The 14,451-nt window shown below is 39.1% G+C and overlaps 1 protein-coding gene across 1 annotated transcript; it reads right to left on the bottom strand.

Moving 5' to 3' along the window:
• Window positions 1-7: 7 nt before the first annotated feature.
• Window positions 8-8,537, bottom strand: LOC110443745. Its single transcript, XM_021488132.1, has 2 exons — window positions 8,449-8,537; window positions 8-5,663 (listed from the first exon to the last, which is right to left on the bottom strand). Exon 2 carries the CDS (start codon window positions 5,559-5,561, stop codon window positions 537-539), a length of 5,025 nt encoding a protein of 1,674 aa, XP_021343807.1. The 5' UTR covers window positions 5,562-5,663; window positions 8,449-8,537; the 3' UTR covers window positions 8-536.
• Between the last annotated feature and the right edge of the window lie 5,914 nt (window positions 8,538-14,451).

Below are 14,451 nucleotides of genomic sequence, written 5' to 3'. Positions count from 1 at the left end.
GAACTGTTATTGTATTTCTAGACCTTCCTATCAGATCCATTATCGTACCTCTAAATCTTATCTATCAGATCCATTAACGTATCGCTAGACCTTACCTATTAGATCCATTATCGTATCTTTAAACCTTATCCATCAGATCCATTATCGTATCGCTAGACCTTACCTATCAGATCCATTATCGTATCTTTAAACCTTATCCATCAGATCCATTATTGTATCTCTAAACCTTACCTATCAGATCCATTATCGTATCTTTTAACCTTACCCATCAGATCCATTATCGTATCTTTAAACCTTACCTATCAGATCCATTATCGTATCTCTAAACCTTATCCATCAGCTTCATTATCGTATCTCTAAACCTTACCTATCAGATCCATTATTGGATCTCTAGACCATTAATTTCCTATCAGATCTTTTATCAAATTTCTAGGTCTTTCCTATCTCCTTCTCTAAACCTAACAGTCTTGTTATCGTATCTCTACCTTTCTTGACATACATGTTATTATATCTCTAAACCTTGTCTATCAGATCTGTTATTGTATCTCTAGACCTTTCCTATCAGGTCTTTGTTTAACATGGCTGCTGCCTTCCCCACTGTCCACTGTGATAGCACTACTTTGCCCCCCACTTGTACCACTGCTGGTAGTACTGTTTTGGGAGACCTGCAGAGTCCACTGAATAACATCTGAGTGTGTCTTCATGTGTAAGTTTAGCTGCGCTTTATTGATGACTTCAAACCCACACTGACAACAGCGGAAGGTAACCCAACAAACAGCACACAGACTCTCCGCATCTTTGGTGACACCCTGACTAGCGAGTCGGATCCGCATCTTTTCACGAATTGTTTTATTGAACTCTGCAACATCTTCCTCGCAGCATTCTTTGGTGTCAAGACGGCTGTCATAATCAATGGCTGCATTGATGACTTCATTTGTGAATTCGTAGCTGTAGTTCTGGTCACTAGCATGGCGCCACATGTGTGATTTTAGCGAAGGAAGGTGGTGACACACATAGCCACAAAGATTACACTTGTACTGTTCCAGTGGCTGCTGCACAAACCGCTGGTCGTTTATGTGTCGCTTCATGTGTGACTTAAGGCTACGATTGGACACAGCTGGAAAGTCACATAGCTCACATTTCAGAACCTTTGGTTCCTCATGTGTCTTCATATGATTTCCAAATCTTGCAAATGAGTTAGTTACATAATCACACTTTGCACACCTGAAGTCCTGTTTTTGGAACTTTCCGTGAGATTTCTGATCCTGTGTTTCTTTCCCATTTTCATCTGGACACAACATCAACGGCATTTCTTCTTCTCCGTTACACATGATTTTCTTATGGACTCTGAGCTGGTGCTTGGAGACGAATCTCCGCTCACATACTTCACACACATATTGCTTGACTTCATGGCAATTGCTCATGTGGTTCCTCAGTAAATTGGGGTTTCCTGTTTCAAAGTCACATTCCTCACAAGCAAAAACGTCTTTTTCATTGTGTGCTCTCATGTGAGCACGCAGTTGACTCTTGTAGTTAAATGCAGATGGACACAACTTACATTGGTACGTTCGAACTTTACAGTGTTTTATCATATGGTTCTGCAAGTCCTCACTAGATTCCGCCATGAAGTCACACAGTGAACACTCAAATGGACGCTTCGTCTTGTGTAGACGCATATGCTGTTTCATTACAAAAGTACTGGAGTTAGAGTAGTGACAGAGTTTACAACGAAACCTCGACTCGTCTTCCTCTGCCTCCTCGATACGCTCCACATTGTCCATCTTCTCCATTGGCCCTTCATCCTCTGCAGAGAGCCTCCGTGATTTCTTTTTTGTACCTTTCTTTCCAGACTCTATATCATAGTCTGTTTCCGTCCGTGCCCGTTCTCTCAACTGTTCTATAACAGCAAGTAAAGATGAAGAAATGCCCTGAGATTTAGGTTTCTTCTCCTTCGTAATGTCTCCTTTCGTCCTGGTGACCTCAGACTGTTCGTCCTTCACTTTCTGTGCTGATGATGGACATGCTGGATTATGGTTTGCTCCTTTTTTCAGCAAAGACAGCAAAGTTACAGCTGATTCTGCCATAGAAGATGGAGGAATGTCCTCTTCCTCTTCATCATGTTCCTCTAAATCTTCATTTTCTGCACAGTTTCTGTTCTGTGCCTCATCCTTCCTAACTTTTTCTTGATGTTTCCCTGACCCACTTGCTTCTTTTGTCGCATGCTCAATGCCCTCCTTGTGTTTCGATTTAGGAGAATTACTGACATTTTTCTTCAATCTTTCCAATTGTCTGGAACTTGATCTTGTTGACATGTAGGCATGCTCCACTTTTGAGGTGGCTTGTGATTGACTGGAATTTGTATCCGACATGAACCCGGAGTCACCACACTCCATGTCTTGCTCTGTTTCACCAGTGATTTCGCCCTCTGTAGACCCTGTTATTCCAGAGCATGTACGGGGACTGCTTTGTTGACTCTTTATACTGGTCAGCCCTGACAAGTTTACCACACAATCCACCGTCTCCACGACAACATTGCCCTGCTCCACCACATCCTCACATTCTACATCCTCTGCAGCACAGAACAGCTTCACCATCTGTAACATTTCATTCACGTCATACTTTGATTCACTCAGTTTTCGTTTTTTAGCACCATTTTGTCCCTGGGCTGATCCAGAGGTTTTTGGAGATGTATCATCTTGTTTCTCTGCATCTGACTTATCCACCGAATCCTCCGATGTCTCTTGTGTCATACTTGTAGTATCCATCGGCTCTTCATCATCATTTCCAACACTGACGGTTTCAGCAGGTGCCGTGTTAGAAGTGGTTAGATGATCATCATCTTGTTCGTTTTCTTTCGCTGTACCAAGTACATCTGATGTTTTTGTCGGACTGGATTCTGCGTCAGTCTCTGAAGGTATGGTCTCTGCATCCTCCCCTTGAGAAATCTTCGAGGCTGGTTTCACCGTTGGTTTTGAGATAAAATCTGAATTTATTTCAGTTTCCTCCTTGGAATCTTGGACATCTGACTGGGATTTAACCTCAGACTCTGTAACCTTTGGTAAGGTCACTTCCTGTGTGAGTCCAGTCATGGCCCTCGCAGCCAAAAGGTGGGCCAAGGCAGGAGCAATGGGACTGACAGAGGTGTGCTGGGAGGTAGAAACCTTTGTGTTGGGTTCCTTAGTGTTTTCCTTTAATGCTTTCTGTGCCTTTTCCATCATAAATACAGAACTTGGTGTTAAATTCAAACAAGATTTAGATTCTACAGCAGAATCATAAATACTGAGGGGGCCATTTTGAAACATGGGGTATTCAATGTCTTGATTTCCTGAATGTTTCCAAATGTGAGCTTTTATAGTTCTCTGAAACTCACAGGAGTATCCACAAATAGTGCACAGGTATCGGGCATTCACCCTGTCATGGACGAAGGGAGGTAACTCTCCATCTTTACTTTTAATCAAATAGTCTTGAATTGCAGGTAGTTTTTGCTGTTTGGCTAGGATGCTTTCCTTCAAATCTTGTCTGATGGCAAAAGGGGATGCCGGCTCCTTGCCTGTTGATGTGACCGTAGCTGGCACTGAAGCTGAGGGTGTTGTAGCAGACGAGGACTTCGCTGATGAAGGACTTGAAAAGGAAACTAATGTCATGGGGACAGAAGTTACTAATTTTTCAATCGTGGAAGTATTAACAGGTTTTAACTGCTGTATTTGTACCGAGGGCACTAGTCCTGACTGCACTGGTACTGCCTTCATTGGTACTGCCTGCATTTTTACAGACTGACCAGGAACTGGCTGGACTGGAACTGCCTGCATCGTTACAGACTGACCAGAAACTGGCTTGACTGGAACTGCCTGCAACGTTACAGACTGACCAGGAACTGGCTGGACTGGAACTGCCTGCATTGTTACAGACTGACCAGGAACTGGCTGGACTGGACCTGCCTGCATTGGTACCGATTGCAATGGTACGGACTGGACTGGCATGGACTGCAATGATGCAGACTGTACAGGTAGTGACGGAACAGGTATCGACGGGACATTTGAATGCTGAAGTTCAGGTTTGTGTGCCAACATGTGCACTACAAAATTGTATGCTTCACCACACATGAAGTCACATTCCACACACTTGTACACTGACTTTTCCTGTGGGGGCAACCTCTCTATTGCAGGTTTCTGTGAAGTGACTTCCTCTTTGAAGGATGGGGAAGGGTTTTCCATACTCTGTAAATGGGTCCACATGTGGTTTTTCATTAGTGTGGTAGTAGGAGCAACAAACCCACACTCAGAACATTTCAGTAGTAGGTCCTGTTTACCAGGCTGACTAGTTGCCGCAGGTACAGGTCGAACTTTAGACACAGGTGACTCCTTTCCCTGCTCTAGGTCATGTGGACGCTTGGATAGAATAGTCTGTTTTAGGTCTGCCTTAATAGAAGCAGATTTGAGTTCTGCAGTGCTCGAGTCTGTATTTGAAGATGTCTGTTGATGTGTTTCTGCATGTGCAACAAATGCTTCAAAGTCACTAGTCATGTGTTTACACGTGCTGCACACATAGATCTGTTGTGATTGATGCACTTTGATATGTTCCAAGATGGCGTTTTCATCTGGAGCTACAAAACTACAAAGTTCACACACAAAAACGTTTTCCCTAGCACGACATGTTTTCACATGTGCCTCCAACTCGGCGTGAATGATAGATTTGCGACAGGTGTTACAGAAGACTGTCTTCTGGTGGAGTTTTGTGTGGTTTGTGAGATGGCCTTTCTTTCTAAACGTGGCGTTACAGTGTGTACACTCATAGGGTCTTTCGTTAGAGTGAACTATTAGATGTTCCCGCAAAGAATGACTACGCTTCCCTGCATAGTCACAGAAGGGACATTTGAATGGTCGGTCAGCGTGATGGACAAGGTCTACATGCTGCTTTAAATAATGCTTGTTGTAACTGGTATATTCACATTCTTCACATTTAAATGTTTCTTTTGCCGTTCGATTGCTGTCTGTGAGAGCTGCGTCTTGGTGTTTGATATTATGATCAGGACTAGTAGATGAAGTGACCTGAATGGTTGTCCTTTTCACTGGAGTGCTACTCTGAGAGGTGGCTTTCTTACTCAATGTCAACTGAGATTCACTGGGTATGAGATTATGCACAGTTTTTTGTCCATGAGAATTCAACGGCACTGGAAAAACTTTAGAGATGTTTTCAATGATGATGATTGGACTCTCTGATCTGCCGGCTTTTTCCTGTCCCACGGTGAGTGTCCGACTTGCCCCACCGGGAAGTGAATGGGCAGCCAACTGTTTAGCTCTCACAGATGTCAACTCTGCAAGCAACTTAGGACGAGTTGCTCCAGGATTCATGACTGATGCTGATGAAGAGAAGGTAACTGAGATTTTGTCTCCATTGTCAGATCTTTTACGGCTGTCTGATTGTGGTGTCAATTGCTTAATTGTTTGGGAACTCCTTGAACTGGCCATCTGATTTGGGGAAAACTGTTGGCTATCTGGGTTTATTTTTATACCTGTAGCACTTTGTTTCACGGCATCGTTTAGCGGAGTGCACACCTCCATAGTTATGTTCTCAGGTAGACAGTCCTCTGAAGTCCATCACAGCTTACGATATGGACCCCGATTCACTTGACATCTGGGTTGTACACACCTGAGGATGGATCCCTGTAAAACAAAGAAAAACTGTTATTGAAAAACATCACTCATATTGATTACAGCTCATGGTCATCTCTGTACTTCTGCTCATCTTATGTGTGTATTTACAAAACTTGCTTATTTATTTATATATCCAGTATAAAAAGGCCCCCTTTTTTAAACCAAATAATATTTTAAATCTAAATTAAATTACCCAATGTAATTAGGGGTATTAATTAATTTGTGTCCATTATATATAGTTAGTGGTAAATTATCATAACTAGAACACTGATAATGACAGTTCAGCAATTAAATGGTGCAAGCCCTGCAATATTTCTTGTGTGGTTAGACAGCTGACATATAGAAAACTATTCCTTCTTCTACAACTGTTACTAGTAATTTTATGATATAAATTATGTAGGATCAATGACCATTTGACGGGAAATAATATATATGTAGTGGAACTGGAATGGGTCGATCGTCAGCAAGGTAGCTCAATTGGTAGAGCGTCCGACTAGAGTTCGGAGGGTCCCGTGTTCGAATCCCGGTCTGGACGTTCCATTTCACTTTCTCCTGTTACAAAATTGGCTAGCTTGCCAACCCTGGGTCCAAGCACTGGGTGAATTCTTAGCAAGGAGATATCATAATTGGAGTTGTAAATAATTGTGTTGTCAGGTGGGAAGACTTAGAAAAAGGAGGGAGGAAGGTAGCAGACCTGGACTGGGTTGATCGTAAGCGACCAGGTACCTCAATAGGTAGAGTGTCTATCAAGAGTTTGAAGGGTCAAAGCTTTTAATCCCGATCTGACGGTTCATTTGTCTTTTTCCTGTTACATATATATATATATATATATATATATATGTCTGAAGATTCTCCTAGAAGAGATGAAAGTACTAAAGACTTGTTGAAAATTTTTCTTTTTATAATATATATATAAATATAAAGAAAACAGTGAGAAGTCCTTGTGTTGGAATTAAATATAAAAAAATAGAACAAAAGACAGAGATAGCGTCTCTAGGCCTTTCTCGGGTTGATTCCCCATTCATCAGGAGACTGTTTATAAAAAATAGAACAAAAGACAGAGATAGCGTCTCTAAATATAAATATATATATATATAAAACATAGACAGGAAGAGAAGACAGCATTCTCTAGGTGGATTGCCATCCCCTTGGTTAATCATGAGATCAACTGCATTTGTTGGTATATGAAGTGTCCATCTCAAGTTTGATAGGTCTCTGGTTCAAATCTTGGTCTAGCTGTGCAATTTTGCTTTCCTGTTATATCTGATGCCCAACGAAATTATATACTTGTGGAAGGTAGTATAGGGTTTTGTGTGTCTTCGGGCTTAGATTTTTAAGGAGGGTGGAATGTAATGGCACTGGACTGGGTACTCCAACAGTGTTAGAGGTTTACACAGCGAGATACTACTACTTGTACTTTGTAGTGAAAGTATCTCCAACACTGTTGGAGTACCCAGTTCTATGACAGGCGCCGTGTATATTATATCCGATAGAAAAAAGGCTGACCAGCGGCCTCTTATGTTTTATGAGTATGGACTGGGATGATTTCCGGCAACCAGGTAGCTCAAATGGTACAGCGTCCATCTAGAGTTCTGAGCCATAAATGTTTCCTCTCCTGTTACAATGGTATAGATCTAAGGAATGACTTACAATGTAGCTTATCCATAGAAGTACATAACCAAACTCGGAATAGTACATGTACAATAGTAACGAAAATCATGTCTGATCATGTTGTAGATGATATCATTGGGGATTGGACAACTCCGATGAATATTTGAAAATGACCGTCCAATGATTGGTTACATTGGAATAGATTAATTTTCTCGATCACAGTAAAATAATACATGTTTATGAATTTTTTGGGGGGTTTTCGTTTTTTTTTTACTTTAACAGATATCTAGCTCTATAAACTGTGAAACTTATAATTAACTGAACTTCACAGAGTAGGTCATTGACCCAGTTACATCTGATGCCAGAAATTGATTAAAATATCATGCAATATTCATCACGATTTCACCAAATATCTTCTATATGTTCAATCTTCTATTGTTTTATCAATGTGTTACATATTTTAAGTTTTATTTCTCTATCAATAGAATTGAAAACTGAATGTTATACTGGCTGAAGTGGATGCACCTTTATTCAAATAAATGAGAAACAATCCAAATAAGTTTTGTCTGGTAAAAATGTTGTGCTGTAACGATCATAAAGCACGATATGCATACATGTATTTATAAATTATATTTTTAGATCTCCATACTTATAGGATTTATTTGCAGGTTTCCAACACTGTAAAATGCAAATTAGATTATGATGAAATAGATATTGACCTATTGTTAAGTACTCAATTTTTAAACGATTGTTAAGAATTTAATGTGTGAATGTGTTAATAGAACATGCACATCAACAGTAGCGATGTAATGCAATACACAATGTCAAGTTTAAATTTCCAGTGTGAACTGTCAACTTTATTACCGATTATTAGATACAAATGACGACATTTTCAATTACATTAAAGCATGTGTATTGATATGATGACAGGCCCAACTGCTGGAAATATCATTCAAATAAATCCAGCCAGTGCAACCGACACAATAGTATATGTTGCCATGCTATTTTGTACACGGCATCTTGCAGCATGCAAGCGGGAATTTCGGTCTGCTCTTCTCAGCGATGAAATCAGACAATAACTGAACGTCGTTTTTCCTTTAGCACATCGGCAAGTATTATTGAAATATATAATTTAAACTATTCCTTGATAATCTTGGGATGTTCATCATGTGTTTTTACTTACATCATGTGCAAACTTTGATATCTGTCTCGTTGTAGTCCATGTTCATGATGGCGAAAAGGCCGATCACGTGATCTGGTTGTACGCCAGAGAAAGTCACATGGTGAGATATCTCAGTCTCACGATACATTCCGTTATTTGATGATTTTCATATTTATTATTAAATAAGTTGCAAATTATTTATGTCGCATATTTTAGTATCTGTATTGCTGTGTTTCTTATATTTACTAGTATAAAATAGTAAATGACCAAAGTAAGGTAAAACGAAATTTAGAGACGGAGTCGGCCGGCAAATCCGTCAATATTACATCGCCTGCTACTGACAGGTTCTTAGGATATGACGATAAGCAGCAGTGGCGGACCAGAGACGTATATACTACTGCCTTAATATGTCTCTGGGCGGACCTTATTTCTGTGTCCAAAAAAAATCTAGACCAAGGTTTTTGAAGATTTTCCTCTATTTCAGATGGGATTTCCTTCTAATAATATGACTCAGGCATGGCCTTAAGAGAGCCAGGGATGTGTACACATCCCCGAGAGAGCGAAGCACGTACTGTACATTTGTACATAATATCATATATTAATATTTTGATCCGAAAGAAACAAATGCCATTTGAAAAAATCATAGAGTAAACATGATAATGAGAGTTGTAACGCTAGGCATAATGTTTAAACAAATGGTTTGAGCTGATATGCCAATCCATGAAGGATGTACAGTGGCGGATCCAGAGGGGTTTTCTGGGCTTCAGGAAACCCCCCCACCCTGAGAATTTTCTTTAAAAATCATGTATTTTCACCATTTTCCTCAATTTTTCCCCATGTGGAAACCCCCCCAGGAAATTTGGAAACCCCCCCAGATAGGTCTCTGGATCCGCCACTGATGTCTCTGTTTTTAATTTAAATGTGTTTAGCATGTTAGACATAGCAGGTTAGAGACTGTCACGTCTCCCATCGCTATACGTATAAACTTTTTCAAGTAATTGTTAATTTTGTTGCATTAGCTGAAACTATTTTCAATCTATTGTACAAGCAGATATAGGCATTGAAATTCCAGTTTGAGTTGGAAAATCTAAAGGTAATATCACAAATTTGGATCAAATATCAACAGAAACGACTCCTCTCTACGAATAATTTTAAACCAAAACTGAGGAAAATGGTGAAGATACAGGATCCGCCAATGTAAAGGTAAACGTTGGAAATTGGCAAACCTATTGAAATAAGATCAATATGTTTTACCTATGAATAACTATGATAAAGTAAATAAAATTATCTGAATCATTAGATAATTTAACAACTGTACAAACAAAATGTAATGACTGTAATTAAATATTCCAATGCAAAGCGTCTAGAAAAGACTGCGTATTGCAGAGTTATCTTCTCTTGGGGGCAGGTATTGATTGTTACGTCACTTGTTTGTGAGAGTAACGTCATCGATTTTTGAGAAAACAACTTAATTTTCTCGCACAAACCAATGACGTAACAATCAAGACCTGCTCCCAAGAGAAGATAACTCTGCAATACGCAAAGACGGAATAGCTACTAGTCCTATGCCTCCTGGCTGATATCTCCCTATGTGTGTATGTCTGCGTGTGTGCTGGAGATGTCATGTGTTCTGTTTGTAATGGGACCGTGCTTCCAACGGAAGTTCCGCTACCTTTCACCCTCCTTTTTCTAGTGCCACCTCACTACATCCACCCAGACCAATTTATACTCCACCTGGGTTGTTGGAGTTGTGTGGGCAGAATAAAAAACACTTTCTCTGAATTCAATATCCATGCTACGACGACTTCAAGATTGCAAAGAAAGTGTAGGAAAAAATTGTAAAGATTATTACATACCAGAGTATATACGTCTCTGCTATCATTTATTAACAATTGTGAGATAAAATATATAATTGTATCACAGGTACTAGCCTCGTCTGTCAATACATCTATACTATAGTATATTACGAGGCTAGAACCTGTGATTGTATCGGAAGACATCGAACATTGGCGTTCTACGAATAATTTTAAACCAAAACTGAGGAAAATGGTGAAGATACAGGATCCGCCAATGTAAAGGTAAACGGTGGAAATTGGCAAACCTATTGAAATAAGATCAATATGTTTTACCTATGAATAACTATGATAAAGTAAATAAAATTATCTGAATCATTAGATAATTGAACAACTGTACAAACAAAATGTAATGACTGTAATTAAATATTCCAATGCAAAGCGTCTAGAAAAGACTAGAAAAGAATAAAACAAGACGGCGAGAAACACACAGAGTTCGGAGGGTTCTAGGTTCGAATCCCGGTATGGCTATGCATTTTTCTGCTCCCACTACAAAACATTGAAAAATTCATTTATCACAATGTTAAGAATAATATATATTTTTATTTCATCAATGTATGCTGTATATCCGTTAACCGGCAATATTTGTCCTACTCCGGTAATTACTTTGTGTCATTCACTTCCTGTTAAATCCACCGGTGTTTGTTTGCCACGTTGATTTTTACTCTACAAAATGCCTGAGAGTTTATTTTCCGTGGTGAAGAAATTCACAGATGAGTATATAAACAGTACTCCGAAAAAATTGAAGATTGTAGATTCATACCTGTTCTACATCCTGCTGACAGGCGTCATCCAGTTCATGTACTGTGCGCTGGTTGGAACGTTTCCTTTTAACTCTTTCCTGTCGGGTTTCATCTCAACCGTCGGTTCATTCGTTTTAGGAGGTACTGAACACATTTTGAAACTAAAACTGCATATACTAGACAATAGGCATACGCGAATGCGTTGTAAAATAATATATAACATGACATAAATTGGAGGGGGATGTATCCATCCATATCCCAAGTTAAAGCGTTACCGTGTGCCTCACTGATATATAAGATACTTATGGAAACAACTACTTTTATACTATTGTCCTCCACCCTGGTTTGCTCCATGATAAATAGCTCCAGTAAGCTAATGAAGTGTTATGTTATATATGGGGCAATCCGCATAGGATTAATCTGGTAGGTGTTGCCCAATCAATTGGTTGCTTTTAAAAGCAATCACTGCCAGTTACCCCCGCCCCCCCCCCCCCCCCCCCCCCATCCCAAAAGTTATATGTTATGGGGCAATCCGCATAGGATTAATCTGGTCGGTGTTGACAATCAATTGGTTGCATTTAAAAGCTATCACTGCCAGTAAACCAAACAACCCCCCACCCATCCCACCTTAGAAATGGCAGACAGTCAAGTAATTTCGGTGGGGCTGCCCAATCACTTGCTTACTAGGCAGTTCTTGGGAAGCTATGTCTTTCCCCAAATCCCATTTGCACTACAGGTTTCACCCTAAATCCACTTATCTCAGTGTTGTTACACCCTAATGTATGATTTTAAATTTATTAACATCATTTTTGTGTCGCCTACGACGGATGTCGGAAAGACACATACAAATGTAGGCGCTGCTTTTCTGACGGCGGCGTCAACAATGTTAATGTTTTGCGTTTAGCTCTGTTTCTGACAAAGCTACACCAACAAAACAGCGATCATAGATGTAGCATGGGTAGTGGAGCCTACTGCAATGAAAACATTTCATTGATTTCTGCTTTTTTTTGGTAAAAACCTCAAATTTCTGGACTTGGGGGGGAAAAAACCTCAACGTAAAGGTTTTGCATTAGGTCTTACATATTAGGCTGTTTCTGACAAAGTATAAATGCTAGAGCAACCAAACTTGGGTCATAGGTGTACCATGGGATGTATAGCTGAATGCATTACACTCTTTACTAGCATTTTAACGATTTCTGTATTTTTTTGCTAAAAAACTCAAATTTCTGGACTTAGAAAAAAACTCAACGTTAAAGTTTTGCGTTTAGCTCTTGCATATTAGGCTCTTTCTGACAAAGTATAAGAGCTAGACCAACCAAACCTCAATCATACATGTATCATGGGTAGTAGAGCCTACTACTCTGAAAACATATAACAGATTTCTGCTCTTTTTCGAATAAAAACCTGAAATTCCTTGACTTTAAAAAAATCAATGTTATGATTTTGCGTTTAGGTCCGTTTCCTTATGTACCATGTCAAATGCTTATTATATTGACAAAGCGGGACAGGCGACACATATAATTACGCGTAATTCTTGTTATATTTCTCAGACAATTGTGTTTAGGTAAACTTCAGGTAGAGGTATATATATGTGCTGTTTGGAGATCTGGTCTCTACACTCAACTAAACAGGCTTGAAAAAGTGACCATGAAAGATATTTTTAGGGCAAAACAACGCAGCAATAAATAACCCTGGGTCAGGTGACTCCCAGATATTTCTCATGTTTGAAATTGCATTTGTTGCAACTTTAAGGTGTCCTTGGCATGTAAATAGTTTTATGTCAATCTTTATATATAATTTATAACATAATAATAAATTGTTGAAGAATTTCATAAATAACAAACATCACTGATCAGAAAAAGGGTAGGCATATAATAAGTGCACATAGCACACATGTGGACATGAGGGAAGGGGAAAAAGAAAAATAATATGCACTGGCAGCCAAGTGGTGGGGCCATTCCCCACCTAAAAGACAGTAATATGACTTTGGTAAGACGAGAGTCTACCAGCTTTAGTAAGATGTATTGAGGCAGTGGGGATGGGTTGGGAAAGCGTTGGCACTGGTCGAGGTCCAAGATCAAACCTAAAGTGGGAATTTCATATTGAAGATATATGATATGCTCTAAAGCATAAAGCTTAAAGCTTCCTTAGAAGGAACATTCAAATATAATCTTAACTGAAACAGTACGCATATATCTCCCTTGTAAAAACTTATATAGAGTCAGTGTGTCTGTTCTGTATGGGACCCACATACTAACTGGCATACAATAGAAATGATACAATATACTGAAGACTGCTTCGTCTCCAATGAATGTAGAAATTATTTGAGTGATTGTAATAGGGAGGGAGGCATTGTCTTAAGTGATTTCATTTGTGGACATACCTTTTCTCTATTGTGACATTGTTCTTTTTATTTTCAGTATGTTTGCGGCTACAAGTGAATCCACAGAATAAACACGACTTCACAGGAATTGGTCCAGAAAGAGCATTTGCCGACTTCGTTTTTGCTCATGTTATTTTACACTTAGTTGTTATCAACTTTATTGGATAGTATGTTATGGTAAGTTTTGCTTAAGAAACACCAACAAAAAGCAAATTTATTTCACAATAGTGATGTCTAGTTTCCTGACTTGTCCGTCTTTTATCGACTGGTATTTAAGGAATGATTTTTATTTTTTCAACTTTTATGACCTCATAAATGTTGAAAAAATAAATATCATTCCTTATATTTACATTGACGAATCCTTTCAGTGGATCGATATAACAACGAATAAAACAAATAAACAGGGTTTGTTCCTGCTTATACACGGGTGCAACGCAGTGGCGAGAACAGTGTTTTTTCGCGGGGAAATGTGACACTATCGTGAGATATCTTAGCAACCGTCAACAACAATAACACAACAAAATGTAGTTCCATATTCAATGTTTATTTGTAGCACAGGACACGTGAATACGTGGATATTTTACAAAGCACAGTTCAATAATATTTTAAGATGTAAGAATTAAGCATCTAGGTCGGTCGTGCCGAGTGAGTAGTTTTTGTAGTGTATTACTACGCAGTGTGATCAGGTTACTATCAGTTCCCACGTGCTGAGATTCTATGAACACCTGTGTTATGCATTTATGAATGTAATTTTTGTCAATGGGTCTAAGCATACAGAATGTAAATATTACCCGATGACTGGTGTATGTATTGTAACTACCCTATATATTACCGGTTTTACCAGACTTGTCTATGTATTATATTATTGTATGATTTTACCAGACATGTCTTCCTATGGTTTTGTATAAACAACTGGTTTGTATTATCTGTTGGTTTAACCAGATTTTTATATTTATTTGGTCTTACCTACCTGGTACCAAGTTTTCCCGACAATGAACAACATAAAGCATATTTCTAGTTTTGTCCTTCACATCTGTTCATGAGC

This window comes from Mizuhopecten yessoensis, unplaced genomic scaffold (genome assembly GCF_002113885.1).
Source record: "Mizuhopecten yessoensis strain PY_sf001 unplaced genomic scaffold, ASM211388v2 scaffold716359, whole genome shotgun sequence".
Classification (NCBI taxonomy): Eukaryota; Metazoa; Mollusca; class Bivalvia; order Pectinida; family Pectinidae; genus Mizuhopecten; species Mizuhopecten yessoensis.
This window is presented reverse-complemented; position numbering and strand designations above follow the sequence as displayed.

Excerpts from the sequence above, each read along its gene's own strand:
- LOC110443745 (XM_021488132.1), bottom strand. The coding sequence starts at position 5,561 with ATGGAGGTGTGCACTCCGCTAAACGATGCCGTGAAACAAAGTGCTACA.